General features: G+C 37.5%; 1 protein-coding gene across 2 annotated transcripts in view; it reads left to right on the forward strand.

Moving 5' to 3' along the window:
- RCAN1 (regulator of calcineurin 1) overlaps window positions 1-14696 on the forward strand; it is a 39987-nt gene extending 25291 nt beyond the window's left edge. The window contains exons 1-4 of one of the 2 annotated variants that reach the window (XM_068688608.1): window positions 5367-5558; window positions 7701-7874; window positions 8827-8986; window positions 12031-14696. In XM_068688608.1, coding sequence (XP_068544709.1) covers window positions 5472-5558; window positions 7701-7874; window positions 8827-8986; window positions 12031-12194 — 585 coding nt within the window. In that variant the 5' untranslated portion in view covers window positions 5367-5471 and the 3' untranslated portion in view covers window positions 12195-14696. Of the gene's footprint in view, window positions 1-5366; window positions 5559-7700; window positions 7875-8826; window positions 8987-12030 lie in introns of those variants that run through there. The other variant, XM_068688597.1, reaches the window with a different exon arrangement.
- Window positions 14697-15439: the final 743 nt, after the last annotated feature.

Below are 15439 nucleotides of genomic sequence, written 5' to 3' on the forward strand. Positions count from 1 at the left end.
CTGCACGTAGCTCTGTATAATTTGGAAAACCAGTCTGCGTACTTGCATTGCTCTGCTCTCTGATTTCTTTACTGTAAATACATTTGCAGATGTTCTTGTACAGCTTATTCTCTGATACCAAAGACTTTTGTTTTTTACTTGCGGTGTACTTCTCTGCTAAATGTACTAACACAGTGTGTATACTTGCTTGTAATATCTTTTTGATAATCTTAGGAATGAGCAGAACAATGAGTGCACAGCTCCACAAAAGAAGAAGAAACTGTCCATTAACCTTTTCAGCTGTATTATAACTCTCCCATATGCTCCCTGCCTTTCTCATACGTTGTATTTATGTTTCTGATCGGTATTCCCCTGGCTTGAAAGATTGTACAGCTATGTTGAGGGCTGTGTTACTGCCTGGCTGCATAGGGAGGTGTGCAGCCATTTCACTGTTGTGCATTGGGTGTGAAGGTTGTCTGTCTCCCAGTGCCCAGCCTAATGTAAAGATTTTAAGGAGAAAAAGCAACAAGCGTGACTGATCTGCCAGTTGTTTTCACTTGATAATAAATCTCGCCAGACTTGCAAAAATAAATAATGTCCATTTTTCCTTTGTCTTCATGTGGGGGGAGATCTTTTTTTGTTCAGAGGGGAGAGGTTGGATTTTTTTTCATTTTGACTAGTAAAATGTGACTGTGTTACTGTACGGATATTTTAAGTCAAGTGACCTAACTCACTGCCCTCACTCTTGGCTTTTTGTGTGAGTCTGTTGACATTGTGACTTCTCTTGCTCATCGAGTAAGCTTCCAAGCAAGCCAACCAAAAAAAAAAAAAAAGCACAACATAAAAAGCCTCTACAGCAAAACAGCCTACCTCTTGAATCCCAAGGGCAGGAACTGAAGGTTTTCTAACAATAGAGAATGTTACTGTTTCCTGACTGCTCTGTTAGTTTGCAGAGCACCCTAAGAGGTAGTTGAGAAAAACACAGTCAAGGACGTGTGCTCACTACTTCTTTCAGTGGGTCTCATTTTGAGACTTAAACTTTTTGGTTTTGCCTGAATGAGTTTTCAAGTCAACCTTAGTGTTAAGTTGCAGAAAGCATCACTTACTAAATTTTCACATTCAGCACAGCTGTCACATGCTGATGTCTAGATGTCCTGCTCCTGCATTGGCAAAACAGTGTAGGCTAGTAGGTCAGTCCACTCTGCGTGCACTAACACACACATGAATTTTAACTTCCTAAACCTAGACATGCATGGGTAGGTCTGGAAGTTGTTTGTAGCTTACTGTCTGCCCCCCCTTCTCCTTTCCCAACCACTAGGAAAAAGAAACCAGTAAGCATGATTATTCATTCTAGATAACTCCAAGGTGTTTATCCCTGCCCTAAATAAGGGCAAAGGCAAGATAATTAATGTGAAGGCAGAAATAGAAACTGTATCTTTGATAGCAGAAGATCAGCAAGCATATATAGTGGGAGTGCAGGGACTCCAAAAGGAGCACCCGCCAAGGGTAATTGTAGAAGTATGCCAGTGATGAGAGAGAAGAATGGACTACATTCTGATTTATAGCTCTTACAGTGGTTGTTCTTATTCACTCACAGAATTACCAACATGCTTCGCTTCATCTTAATTTTCTTTCTTGGTTTGTTAGCTTTGATGTAGATAGATATTGACAACATAATCATTTTTTTGTGAATTGCCTTTTTTCTGCTTCTGTGGTCTCATTTCCTCCGCTGTGCCTTACCTATCTTATTGCAAGTAGAGATTAAATTATAGAGTAAGTAATGACGCTTGATCATTTTGTGTTCGCACTGTTCCATATGCCCATTTGACTCCTTATTCTTCCTTTCCCTCTCCCCAGAAAAGTAACCTCAAAGGGGTCTGTTAAATTTCTCTGCCTGGGACGTGCTACTAATGGAGCATCTGTCAGGAGCTATTGAGGTTAGGGAATATTTAGTGAGCAACTCCTCTGCAATTTTTAGAGGCAGAGCTCAAATCTTAAAAATGAAGCTCCAGAATCCGTACCCTTCAATGGAAAGGTGATCTGTGAGAAACAAGGTCAACTGTGTTGTCACCTCACCTGAATCTTACCCATTTAGTTTCTCGTAGCTGAGTCCAGTGGCATCCTATTGCACTGATGAAGTATCAGCCATTGTTACCCAGATGAAGGCGTAGATCTTTAAGCAGGTCATCTCCTTACCCTTGGTCTCTTTTCTGTGTCATGTGGTCAGTAGGGAGTCTCAAAGAAAGAGAGAAGCAGCAAACTCTCTGAAGATGAGAGAGGAGGAAAAAAAAAAAAGCCTACTCTGATAGTATCAGAATGATGAATCCACGGTGCTGATTGTCATGCAGTGTTCTTGTTCCAGGTAGTTCATTGTGACTAGCAAACATTACAGGGCTTGATCACCACAGAAGAAACATTGCAACACTGGCAGAATTTTGTAATAGCGCTTTTGTAACTTTGGCTTCTACAATAGATCTCAGGGGTCTCAACTTAGTGCTGCTGTGTTGTTTAATTAAATGAAACGGGTACTGAGAGTGAGAATATGCTTTTTTTTTTTTTTTTTTTTTTTCTTCGAATGAAGGAACCCTTTTGTTTTGTTTTTAAGCATTCAAGGTAATTTATTTAATCCAATAATTGAAACATTGTAGACTGCACTGTTCTAACAAAGCATAGCATTAAGGGTATTAGGTTTTACTTCAAAGTGTTCTTTTTCAGGTTACTGGTTCTGTTTATTCTGTATTGTGAACGGGGCTTCAGTGTGTAGTCGTTATCACTTTTTTTAACCTGAGTTGTATCTTTGAGTGACTGGTGACACCACCTTACCAGAAGGTAATAATAACAATGTGTAAATGGGGCAGACTACAACTGGTTTATTTTCTTTGCTTTTGAAACTGATAAAGTAAAATTCTACTGTGTATCAGTGGAAGAGCCAATGTTTATTTTAAATTCAGAGAAAAGTGTGAAAAACTTGTCTTCTGAGATGTTACGTGTTCTCGGAACTGGTTGGCGTCTTTAGAGCCAGCACAGTAATACCAGTAATGGTCCTGTTTCAAACGATGAAGTTAGATCTGAAAAATGGTTGTAGGAAGACTTTTGAAGTCATTTTCCATGCACCTTATCCCTTGGTAAGATATAAGTGCCCTTGAGGATAATAGCAATCAAGTGTTTTCATTCTTTGTGGGATTTGGACCTAAATGTAAGTTGAGTTACAAAGGGATTTAAGTACCTAGAACCTACCTGCCCTACTTTAAGCCGAGTCCCAAATAGGGCTTTAGCAGACCTTTACAACCACTGGACTGATAGGAAGCTTCAACATGCTCAGCTATATAAAGGTCTGCAGCGAGGTTGCCAGAGGCTTCGTTCTGTTGGGTAGCTGGAGAACAGCCTCGTGTGTCGGCCCTGTGAGGCTTTAGGAGCAACATCCTTTCCACCTGTCACCCACAAGTCACCCAGGTAGCCTCAGAGTGCACCAGGTGACTCTGACTCAGCAGCAGGTTATAGGGGGACCTTTACTTTCTTATCAGTAGCTGTAGCCTTCACATAGGATGTGGGAAGCCGGTTTTCAGTTTCCATGTGTGCCCAAATGATTCATGGCCATGCTTTCCAGGTGAGCATCCAGACCACTGGCCCACAGAGTCATACTTGGCACTTCCACTTCCGAAGTCTTTAAGACACTTGATGACCTGACACTTGATGACCTAATTCTAGGGCAAGAGCAGGATTCAAGACGTACCCTGCATGATTTTCCATGTTAGCTCAGGTGGTTTGCTGCTCAGCATGATGGCTTTTTATGAGTATCTGCCTTCCTGGGTGCAGGCAGTGATCCTGAGAACTCAAACCAGTTCTTGCCGTATATGTGCCAAGTGAAACCTCAGAAGTGTTTGGTTGATACTGCAGTTCCTGCCCTACACTCACCAGAAGAAGGGATGCAGCATTGGTTGCTTCTCCCACCCTTTCTGTCCTTCAGGCACTTGGTACGCTAGGTGCTCCTGGAGCGACGGAGCCTTGTTATCTGCTACTTCCTTCTAGGCGTTGAGTTTAATCACGCTGACAGCATCTACACCAGTTGTTGTGTTGTCCTTCCAACCATCTCTTTTACTGCAGCGGAGCTTATTTTAAAGTACCTTCAAGCAGAGGTACTAGGAAGTAGGTCTTGAGTGGTCTTTCACACTAAAGTAATTTATATGCCAAGGTAACTTTGCAGCAGCAGAGAGTTTGACTACTAAATGGGAATTCGTGCCTGTGGCACAGTCAGCATCCTTAACTTCCAGCAAGCAAGTAGAGCCTATGGAAATCAAGAAGGCTATTTATGTGAATAGTTACACAGGATTAAACATTTATGAAGTAAGGGTTTCAATTAATGACTGTTTATTGTTTGTGAGAGTTTCATAAAAATTGATGATTCTGTGATAGCCTCGTTTTATAGTCAAATGAACTAAATATAGTCAAATGAACTAAACGCACTTAGAAATTTGACTTCATTATGAATTTTGATCTCAAGCTGTGTGGGAAGTTTCCAAGTAGTCTGGAAATTCATTAAGCTTCAGCTTAAATGTAATGAATTACTTTAAAATGGTAATGATTTTTTTTTTTTTGTGAATTGTTCTTGATACTTCTTGGGAAATGTTCTGAAACTAGGATACAAATCCACGAACCAGTCCGTGTTCAAAAATGTAGGTTTCATAGCTCATTACTGCCATTGATAGTTCAGGTTGTGTCTTAAAACCCTGCCAGTCAATTTCTGATGAAGCTGTGTTTATTTAAATAAATAAAGAAGTTTGCTTATGGGGCTCATACTGGGTTCTTAATGAAGTGGGGATGGAAATTAAATCCATCTAGTTGCATTGGAGAAAGCTTCAAAATGAATTCTCACTGTAATGGGGAAAAAGTATTTTCATAGATCAATGCCTCTTAATCTCCAAATTTCAGCCTGTGTATTTTTTCCAAAAAATTACTGAAAGCTATTGACCTGAGGGATTTGTTTTCCGTTCCAAAGTCTTGAAATTTTCCTCCTGGCTAATTACAGCCTATTACTCTAGACTTTGGTCCTTTAGCAGTAACATTTTCCATCTTAAGATGGGTTGTCCCATTCCAGTGAAGAGCATGTTGTCTGAGTGCTGAATGGAATTACTACCAGTGGAAACTATGCTGCAAGAGGCTTGATAAAGCAGCTGCTGTGCAAACCTCAGCTGCTTTTTCCATCCTCCCGAGCGCTGGTAATTAGCATAGGGAAGCTGACTAATGTGCTGACGTCACCTCTTTCCAGTAGAAGCTTACATTTTGTTCCTGACTGCCTCAAAGCATGCAGGACTTTGTTCAGGAATTCGCTGTCACATACAGGATGCTCTGAAACCTTTCCTTTTTTCTTTTTTTTTTTTTTCTCTGAGGGGCCGGACTTGTTTCCCTTATAAACACTGCCTGCAGAGCCAGCGGCTTCCTTAAAAGTAATTGGTTTCTGCTGGACGGCAAGTATCACCTTAGCGAAGCACAAAATGCATTTTAGAAATTTTAACTACAGTTTTAGTTCTCTGATTGCCTGTGTGGCAGATAGCGATGTCTTCAATCAAGCAGAAACAAGGGTATGCTTTATCTTTTGCTTTATTTGTACGGACTGCTGGGATGTTAAAAGTCTAGAGGTGCTGTACAAAACTGTTCAGAATACAGAGTACCTCGGTAGCTTCTTGATTTACAAGGAAAAGCCAGTTTAATGTGAAGGTGTTGGGTCTTAGAAGTCTGCAACGGTGTGCTCTGATATGAATGAATCTCACTGTGGAAATTGTTAGATCTTAAGCTGTGTGTTTCTGGAAAAAGATCAGAAGTTTACCTTAGACATTTCTTGTCTCTGTAGTGTATTCTTCACTTTCATGCATGTTTTCAGCAATGTTGAGATCATAATTTTGGTAGTAAGATTCTTGTAACTTATATACCTTTTTTGATATTTTTTTTTGGTTGGCTCTATAGTTGTTAATAACAGTGTTAGAACTAAGTTTTCTCAGATTTGTATTTCCCTGATTAGAATTATTATTGTGTAAGTAATCCAGTCCTGATACAGGCAGTTGTTGATTGCTAAGATCCCTGAAGTACAAAAATAATACTTTGTTCGTTATCGTACTGTTACCGTGATATTTATGACCTATGTAATTTGCACACACAAAAAAACTACAGATATTGCACAACTCTTGCGGGCGCTCTGAGTTTAAATGTTGAATGTGAACTTTGAAATACAATTCAGCATGAATTTCTTTTTTTTTTCATATGACACGACCAAGACTTTTACAAATGCAGGCTTAGTTTTCATGGTTTCATCCAGCTTTCTTTCCAGTACAGTAGGCTAACAAATACAGGCTTCTGTGCAGAGGGTTCTTGTCTCAGATTTCATTTTGAAGCTTAGATGTGGCTCAGCAAGAAGCAGGACAGCAGTGGTTTTAAAATATCTTTGAAAATATCTTTGAAATATACTGGTTACGTATATAGCTGACAAGTTTGTGAAACAGCTCTTCAGAAAGGAAAATAAAATTTTGAAGTAATCACTGCTGCCTTAGATAACCTCTGTTGCTTTCCCTACTAATTCAAAATTAGCGTTAAAAAATGCATGCAGTTCTATATATCTCCATATTTTGACTTCATATTCAGCTTCAAGTAAACTTTGATGAAGATATCTGAAATGCTAGCATGCTTGGTCTGTCTCCATCTCCGAAATAAGGCTTGTAACTGATTACTGTGTCCTAATGTGAGTCTGAAACACTTTGCAAGAGCATGCTGACTTCACAGCTTCCTGCTTTTTCTCTTCCTTTTCTCTGGTGTCCTCAAGTAAGAGTGCAAGTACGCTTTATTTAAAAATAAAAAATAATAAAAAAAAAATCTGTCTGGTTTGCGTAGATGCCCCAGGATCACAAACATTAAATGCATCATGGAGATTACCAGCTGTTGGTAAATGTGCTTTAGTCTTTTCACACAGTCAGGGCAGCAAAGTAACTCCGCTGCAGATCTATGAAGGTATGAGGCTTTGGTCCAGTTCCTACACTTGCCACACGGTCAAAACAGAAAGTGTGTCAAAGGCCTTTCAGGAGCTATATGGTTACTGCTTAGGGCTTTTTAGAAGAGCCAGTGGGAGCCTTCTTAGAATTCAGTTCCAGAAACAAGAGGCTATTAAAGTAGTGTTCAGTAATATATTTTCTTACCATGCATTTTCCTAAGTGAAAGTAGCAGCCATTAAAAAAGGCGATGTTCATGAACTTTATTATGCATGCTGAATCACTGAAGAAAATTGCTTTTAACTTGCAAATAAGCTTTTTTCATTTTTCTCTATTAAAACTGTTGTGTTGGTTTCCTTGAAAATTACTCACTTAGACAAAGGCATGCTTGGCAGACTTTTTTTAAGGCCTTTGGTTATTAATTTTGTAAAACAAGTGTTTCTTTTCAGAATCTTACCAACACCATTAACTAATATTTCTACTATGTTATCTAATCAGATGCTTCTTATTGATAATTAACTATTTTGTTGATTAAGATGTAAAAAGCTTCTGTAGAGGAAAAAAGAACAAACAAGTAATAGGTTAGAAAAGTTTTAAAATAAATAAAAATAAAAAGATACCTGAGCTATAATGAATACGCCAGTACTCAAGAGTGTTGATCTCTCCCTCCTGACAACTGTAATTTCTGTATTTCTTTAGAGAAAATATACAGTGCTGTGTTGACTTTCTTTGGTCCTTTCTTTTCAGGCCAAATTTGAATCGCTGTTTAGAACATACGACAGGGATATCACCTTTCAGTATTTTAAGAGCTTCAAAAGAGTACGAATAAATTTCAGTAACCCTTTATCTGCGGCAGATGCTAGAGTCCAGCTACACAAGACAGAGTTCCTTGGAAAGGAAATAAAACTGTATTTTGCTCAGGTAGGTCTCACTGTGATTATCCTTGCAAGGTACTAAAGTGTAACTTATTAGTGGTAAGCTTCCACAGGTCTCCTGTCATGCTAATGAACACATAATTTTTTCATTTTGGTTAAACAATCACAGGTTGGTCCAAAGCTACAAGTATGTGGAGGCTCTTGCATATTTTGCATGTCTCCTTTTGTATTGCTTAGATTCCTTTGAGGAAAGAGTAGATGATAGTGATCAACATAGTCAAAGATAGAATTTACGGGGTGGGGAAAGCCAAGCGTGCGCACACAGAAGAAAAGAATGCTCAAACGGTATGTGCAGGAATCCAAAGTGTAGCAGTATGTGCTCGGGACTCTAGCACGCGTTTGTACTTGAAGTTTGCCATCAGTGGAGCTCTCTAGCTAGCTAGCTTCTCCTGCTAAAGATATTAAACTGCCTCAGGTTCTGGTAATCTGGGTGCTTTTTGGTAGCTATGGTGTGTATTCCTTCATAAACTCAACGGGAAAATTAATCTCTGTGTCTGTTTCAGATGTCAATAGGGACAGTCCTGAAGGAACCAGTTTATTTATATACCTTCTAGAATTCTCACCACTCTCACTTGTGGTAATAAGTTTCAACACCATTTGTCATTAGACCTTAAAACCCATATCTAGCTTCTTCCTACTTCAGTATTTTAAGGACAGATATTTTCTGGTGAAATTTATGTAGAACTCCATAATGAGAAAATGTAGACATACACACCTCATTGCATGTTTCATCAGTTAATGGATGTGGTGGCTCGTCTGTATTTTGTATACGGGGTCTTTCAGATAGCTCTCTCCAAAAATACTGTTACATGCTGCCACCTTGAGTGCCTGCTACAGCATAACATCTAGCTGATGTTAAAATTCCTCATTAATGATGAATTCATCAATAATAGTGAAATAACTTTATTTTTTTTAATGCTTTTTTTTTTTTTTTTCAGACTTTGCACATTGGAAGCTCGCATTTGGCACCACCAAATCCAGACAAACAGTTTTTGATTTCACCTCCTGCCTCTCCACCTGTTGGTTGGAAGCAAGTAGAAGATGCTACTCCAGTGATTAACTATGACCTTTTATATGCTATCTCCAAGTTAGGACCAGGTAAACAGGATTAAAAACACCCAAGTTTTGCTCAAGTAATACACCTTTTCAACTGAATTTCTATAATTTTTCAAATGAATTACTGTTCGCCAATTAAATTCATACTATCAGAAAAAGTAAGCTATGCTTTCTTACACGCACAGTAACTCCACAGGATCATTTGAAGGGCCCAGGCCTCAACAATATGATGTCTTGTGATTTATAGAGAACATGAATGTTGCTTCAAAAGTACTAGCTTGTTCACCAGAATTTTCACAAAGTAGTTTCCTAAAAATAGAGGAAGTTGAGTAGTGGTATGCCTTCTGCAGAGACAGGAAAGTCCTGTTTCAGATGAGGACATTAAAACAGTTAACAGTTATGTAGCTCTGAACTAGAATTACCTCCATGCACTCTGAGATAGCAGTATGTGTAGGTGGAAGACTATCTCAGTGTCAAGCCGGTTTGAGGCACTAATTTTCTTTTGGAATTAAGAGGAGGAAGTTTCTGCCACTCCCAACTCCTTGGTATTCTCATCTTTTGCAGTTTACTCAGTTATTGGCAGCTTTGAGGTTGCTTCAGCCTGGGAAGGAAAAATTTTCATCCCTCTCTGTCCAAATTAGAGGAGATAACAAGAATGCACACTTATTATTTATTACCATTCATTTCTAGTGGTATCTTGTCAGTTGCTTGTCATTTCAGCTGTGTAGGCTGTTGGTGCATCTATTTATTAAAAATACATAGCACCACAGATAGGAGAAACAGTTCTACCTAGTCTGTTTTAAACAATATTACTTTGATACAAAGTTCCATTAAACTGAACTAACTGGTATTTTAAGCATGCTTCAGGGATTGATATGATCTCATTCCTTGATGTCATTTTATATCTCAGTTAAAACAACTTAATGAGAGTTAATGCAAATTTAATTTTCCACAATTTACAGGTTATGACTCTGACTTAACCTGTTTGCAACTGTCCTATTAGGTTTAGGGGAGAGAACAAATGAATATATTTAGTAGCAGCATCAAAGAGAACATAAACTGTAGTCTGATTTATTTGGCTGTAATATGTTTATATATCTGCTTGCCTACCAGCTTAGGGAACTTTTATTACATCAGTAGGAAGGGGGTGGAAAAGGGAAAAGGTAGAGGAGAATTTCTACCTCCTCATGTATCAACTATGCAGTAGTATGTTGTGGTTGTCTATGTAGCAGCTTATGGCCAACTGTATGCTGGTGAAATCCTCATTTCCTAATGAAAATAATATGTGTCTCAGATGACTAGTGAATTACCTGTGAAAATTCCTACCTTGCAGTCTGTGGAGGGATAAATAGCTATGATTATGCTAGGATAAAAATTGGGGTGGATTATTGTAAGTTTTTAATAAATACTATATTTTATATAGTATGTGAATGATGGGACAATTTATAGGAAACAAGAAACAATTCATAGGAAAAATACTACAGTTAAAATGAAGATATAAAATGGTGCCAAAATCATTTGTTTATCCAGAAATGTGTAAACTAAACAGATAAGCCTGATTAGATCTTTGAAACCATTCATCGAGAATACTCCTGACATAGTAAATATTTTTGTCAAAGACTTTATTTTCCTGAAATCAATTTTTGAAACAAAAGTCCCATAAGATTACGCTCATTTGAATAAAAGTTGTTTTGGATGAAGGACTTGGAATAAGCAGTGTTATGGCTGCTGATCCTGTGAAAGCTCAGAGCTTGCTTGGTTGGTGATGCTTTATTAGCTATAAACTTTCCTTTAAATTGTATCCATACCAAAAAGAAGTCTGTATGTCTTAAAGACTTAAAAATTTACTAAGTAAAAGCTGGTGGTGTTTCCCCTGCAAGTTCTGTTATTAAGATGCCCTACAGTAAGGTTACTGGCAGATCTGCTATCCCTTTCTCCATGAGATTTTTCACATACGTAGTGAATGTTAAGCCCTATAAAACTCTACCTATTTACTGTAAGGTTTATTGAAACATGGGCTTAATGACTCAGTACCAAGTAGCCAGGTGCAAGCAAGGGTTACTTCAGCACAGTGGTTTGCATGTTTTAGAAGAATTGTAGGCAAGAGCCTTTTCCTCTATGGAATTGCTGCTCTTGCCAGTTCCTGCTCCTAAAGTGCTCTGCGAAACAGAGCAGAGACCACTTTAAAGCTTTGGCAGGCTAGGGCGTGCAGCTTGTCACAGGTGTTAGCTCTCAGACAGCTGATCACTGAAGTGGTCTTAGAGAAGACTCTTTTCTCCACTGAGAGGTAAAGAGTATAAAGTAACATGAAGAAAAAAAAAAAAAAAAAAAACATAAGGAGAGCTCATCAGGTAAAATGTGGTAGAAAGAAATAGTTTGGTTTTCCTGATCTAACATAAGACTAAAATAATTTAACATCTGGTTAGATTTAAAAGCAATTATTAACCTTGTGGTAAAACCAGAGTTCAAATCAGTGGTCAACCAAATTTGTTATAGTACCTCTGCACCCAGACTGTATTATAATCTTCATGTTTCACCTTGTATGTGCGTGATGCTTGCTGTCTAGCTCTTGCTCCACAGAATGCCAGAACAGTTTTAAAACACCTCTGTGCGAGGTGGGTAAAAGTGCATCCAGCTTTCTTAACAGTGAAAGCTTTGAAAAGAAAGGAAGATCCTGTGGTTTTGTCATCATTGAGGAAAAATAAGTCTGCATGGTACAGTGAATGGATAGTCTTTTTATGCTTTAAAATGACAAAACAAAAACCACACACCAGGAAGTCTTATGACAGCTCACATAGAACGCTTTCTTAAATGCCTAGGGTAACTTACTTACTTTCTCATGTAAGAAAGTAGCTGAGCACTGTTGCTTTGGAAATAATACTTAAATACTTCTGGATGGTGAATATGATGGTTCGCAATGCACCTGCCTGTGACATCTGATACTTTGTGACATCAGGCTTTTAGTCATCAACATATTACACAAGTAGCATTAAAAAGAACAAGTCTTTTCTTTTTAGTCATTTATTTCATACTTTTCTACAAAATAGATCATTTTTAACCACTTCTGTTAATATTTTAATTTCCAGGAGAAAAGTATGAGCTACATGCTGCAACTGACACTACCCCTAGCGTTGTTGTCCACGTCTGTGAGAGTGACCAGGAAAACGATGTGGAAGAAGAAACAAAGAAACCCAAACCAAAAATAATTCAGACAAGAAGGCCGGATTATACCCCTGCCCATTTAAGTTGAACTGCCATAGTATTCTAATGGTTACAAGTAGGTGTGTTCAAGGGAAACATTTACTATGGAAATGGCAGGTCACAGGTTTAGTGGCAACAGCAGCAGTTGTGGTAGGAGAAATTCCAATGTAAGTTTGCTCAGAAAAAAATACAGGAATTTTCATCCTTATTTTTGATGCTGCAGGTCGATAGATGTCATGGGTGTATTCCCTGATCACTGGGAATGAAGACAGGCAGAAGACGACATTTTGAGACCTAACAAGACAAACTGTGGGTTTATTTTTTGGGGGTACTGTAAGCTTTTACGTTATAAAGCAACAGGGGGAAGCTTTCTTTGTTCTGTCTCTAATAAATCCTCAAACTAATAGGCTAGTCATTGTGTGGCATACGTAGCGATAACAGAGGTGGTTTTAAAGATAAGACATTGGGAATTGTAAACCTTTTTCTTGTAATAGATTTTGTGCATGTGTATTCTTGGTCTTCTAAAAGTAACTTTGCATTATTTTCTATAGTTTCTCACGTTTTTGGAAATCTGGGAAATTGTTTAAAGTATTTATTATCTCAGCATCCCGGACTTACTACTAGATATGTATATACATATATATTTATATTTGTTTTTATTGGCACTCAGTTTTCATCAGGCATACAATTGGCACCCTACCTTGGTGCTATGTAACTTGTGCTATTACAATTTTACTCTTTTAAATGCCGATGTAGGATTTTGTCTGGCAAAGTTGTAGAAAAAATGTGCAATAGGAAAGTTGTTTAAACAAGTTGATTTTAAATTATTTAAATAATTTATATCTTCAATAGCATTTGTTCAGTAATCTCAACTTTCTCATTTGGAAAAAAAAAAAGTATTCTTAAATGTATAAATAGAGCTAATGTTACATATTCACAGCAATGTACTTTTCCAGTGAAAAAAATGATAATGAATGGAGAGTAATGAGAGCGCTGCTCAATATGTGAATCTGCATTGCTGTGAACAAAGGTCTAACAGTGATAGAAAAATTGCACACACTGTGTAGAACAGCGAAGCGAGATGGAGTGCCTTTTCCTCATTCATTCCTGATGTGAACTGTTCTACAAGCTGCACACTTGTATCTTTTTCTACTGGCTTTCTATGTCGATAAGAATATACTTTCTTAGCTTGGCTTCCAAAATAAGCTGGTATTTAGAAATGCTTAATGCCAAGTAACGATGCATACTTAAGTAATGGGTATACATGGGAGAAGCTTTTTTTATATGTTAGTGTTTAAAGACAGTAGCTTATCACATACAAGTTTGGTGGAAGAAAGATGGCAGAAGTGTATTTTCTTATTTGTTTTTTAAAACTGAGATCTTCACTTTGAAATGGGTTTCAGTATTTTTTTTTAAGACAATAACTGATACCTATGGGAAAATATCACTTACAATTTTTAGGGGACGTTTGAGGGTTTCCAACATGTTTCTAAAAATCAAAAGTTTGCTTCTGTCAGTTTACTTTTGCCACAGTTGGTCTGAGGATGAGTTTTGTAGCTGGAGTTAATGTTCAAAAAAAATAAATCCATTCAGTGCCATTTGAAGCAAACATTAATTTAAATACCCAGGTTCACACCTCATTTTTAAAATAAAATATTAGTGAAGCAAGTTGCATAATGAAGCCATTCCAAGCTGTGGTGCAGTGTAAACATGGTTTATTGAAGGCATGTCATTATACTAAGTAAAACAGAGATTGATATCCTGTGACCAAAGATAAGAGGAATATATTAAACTTTTAGTTATGACCTTGTTCTTAGTGTTTCAGTTCGCAGGGCATACCGAACACTGACAATTGGTGTCTATCTTGGACCTAACTCAAGTGGCACACTCTCCAGCTTAAGGTGCTTTAGGTTATTTTGTTTTTTTAAGGTATAACAATCAGCTGGATACATGTACTGCCTATTAACACCCCAAAATAAATAAAATGGAGAGGAAACTTTGTAAGCTTGCCACAACTATCTTTAAGCCTTCCCAAGATTTTTTCCATGTTTCTAAAATTACTACTGGGCTTAGGGTGTTTTACATCATACAGTTTGAAATTGTTGAAATCATTTTTGTCCTATTTCCATCTTTGTATGATTACCAGTGAAAGTATTAGTTTTGCATTAGCAACTTAGTTGCTGCTCTGCTTTGTAGCAATACAAAGAAAGCAGTGCTGATTTTCAAGTAAAAGTGAAGAAAGCTAAACAAAAACACGATTTTCCCAGTTTATTACACTGCCATCCGCCTCATAAAGCGGGCACTGGGAACCATGGATGGAAGACTTGGGATGGCTACCCTTCTGATGGTGATTGTAAACAAAGATGGTGAGACAGTAACTTGCCTGTTTTTTCTGGTTCTGTATCTTGGCTTGTGCCACCTCCTGTTATCATTACTACAGTATATTGCTTGCTCTGTTTTTTTTAAACATTCAAATGAATGCTTAGTTGGTATTTTATACAATTGTATAGTATGGGGCATATTTAAATTAAAATATTTTGTCTTCTTGTAAGTGTTGTGGTGTTTCTCCATGAAACTATTTGAAGATTTTGCACCAAAACATGAACTTAAAGCTTCCAAACGCTGTTGATTTGAATAAGGTTAGAATATTAGAATATTGTTCCATCCTTACCAACAAAATGGATTTATTCACAGTGAAACTCTTCACAGCCTTTTGCTTAAGTGACTTGTGTGATCCCAGTGCAAGTCTGAGGATATACTAGTAAATTAAGTGGGCCAAAATATTCCACTTAAAAACTGATTCTTCTGTGCCTAAAGTTGATGTGCTTCCTAATAACGATATCAATGTTGTACTATTCTATAATAATCCCTCTGCAGTCATATTATCATTACCAGTTTTCTTCTACAGCATGAATAATTCTATTTTTAAAGCTCTTGGAATATGAAAATGTAAATATTTCTTGGGCTTTACCTGGTAATCCTATGTCTCTGAGTTGCAAAACGTTATACAAAAATGCATTGAAGGTTTCACTCAATGAAATAGAAATCCTCTCATGGCAGAAAGGAGTTATTGATATTAATGCTGGTCATTCTTCTCAATACTTATGACTGGGAAGTATTGATGTTTTTAAGTAATTGTCCTATACATGGGAATGGTTTGAAGTAGCAGTTCTGTTGCTTATCAATAGCAGTCCCATCCAGGGGAATTCCTGTGTAGGCTAACAGGCATAACTTGATCCTTAAGTGATCTAACAGAGGATACAAGGTATTGTGCAATTTCAAGCAACAGTAATT

Source organism: Anas acuta, chromosome 1 (genome assembly GCF_963932015.1).
Source record: "Anas acuta chromosome 1, bAnaAcu1.1, whole genome shotgun sequence".
Classification (NCBI taxonomy): Eukaryota; Metazoa; Chordata; class Aves; order Anseriformes; family Anatidae; genus Anas; species Anas acuta.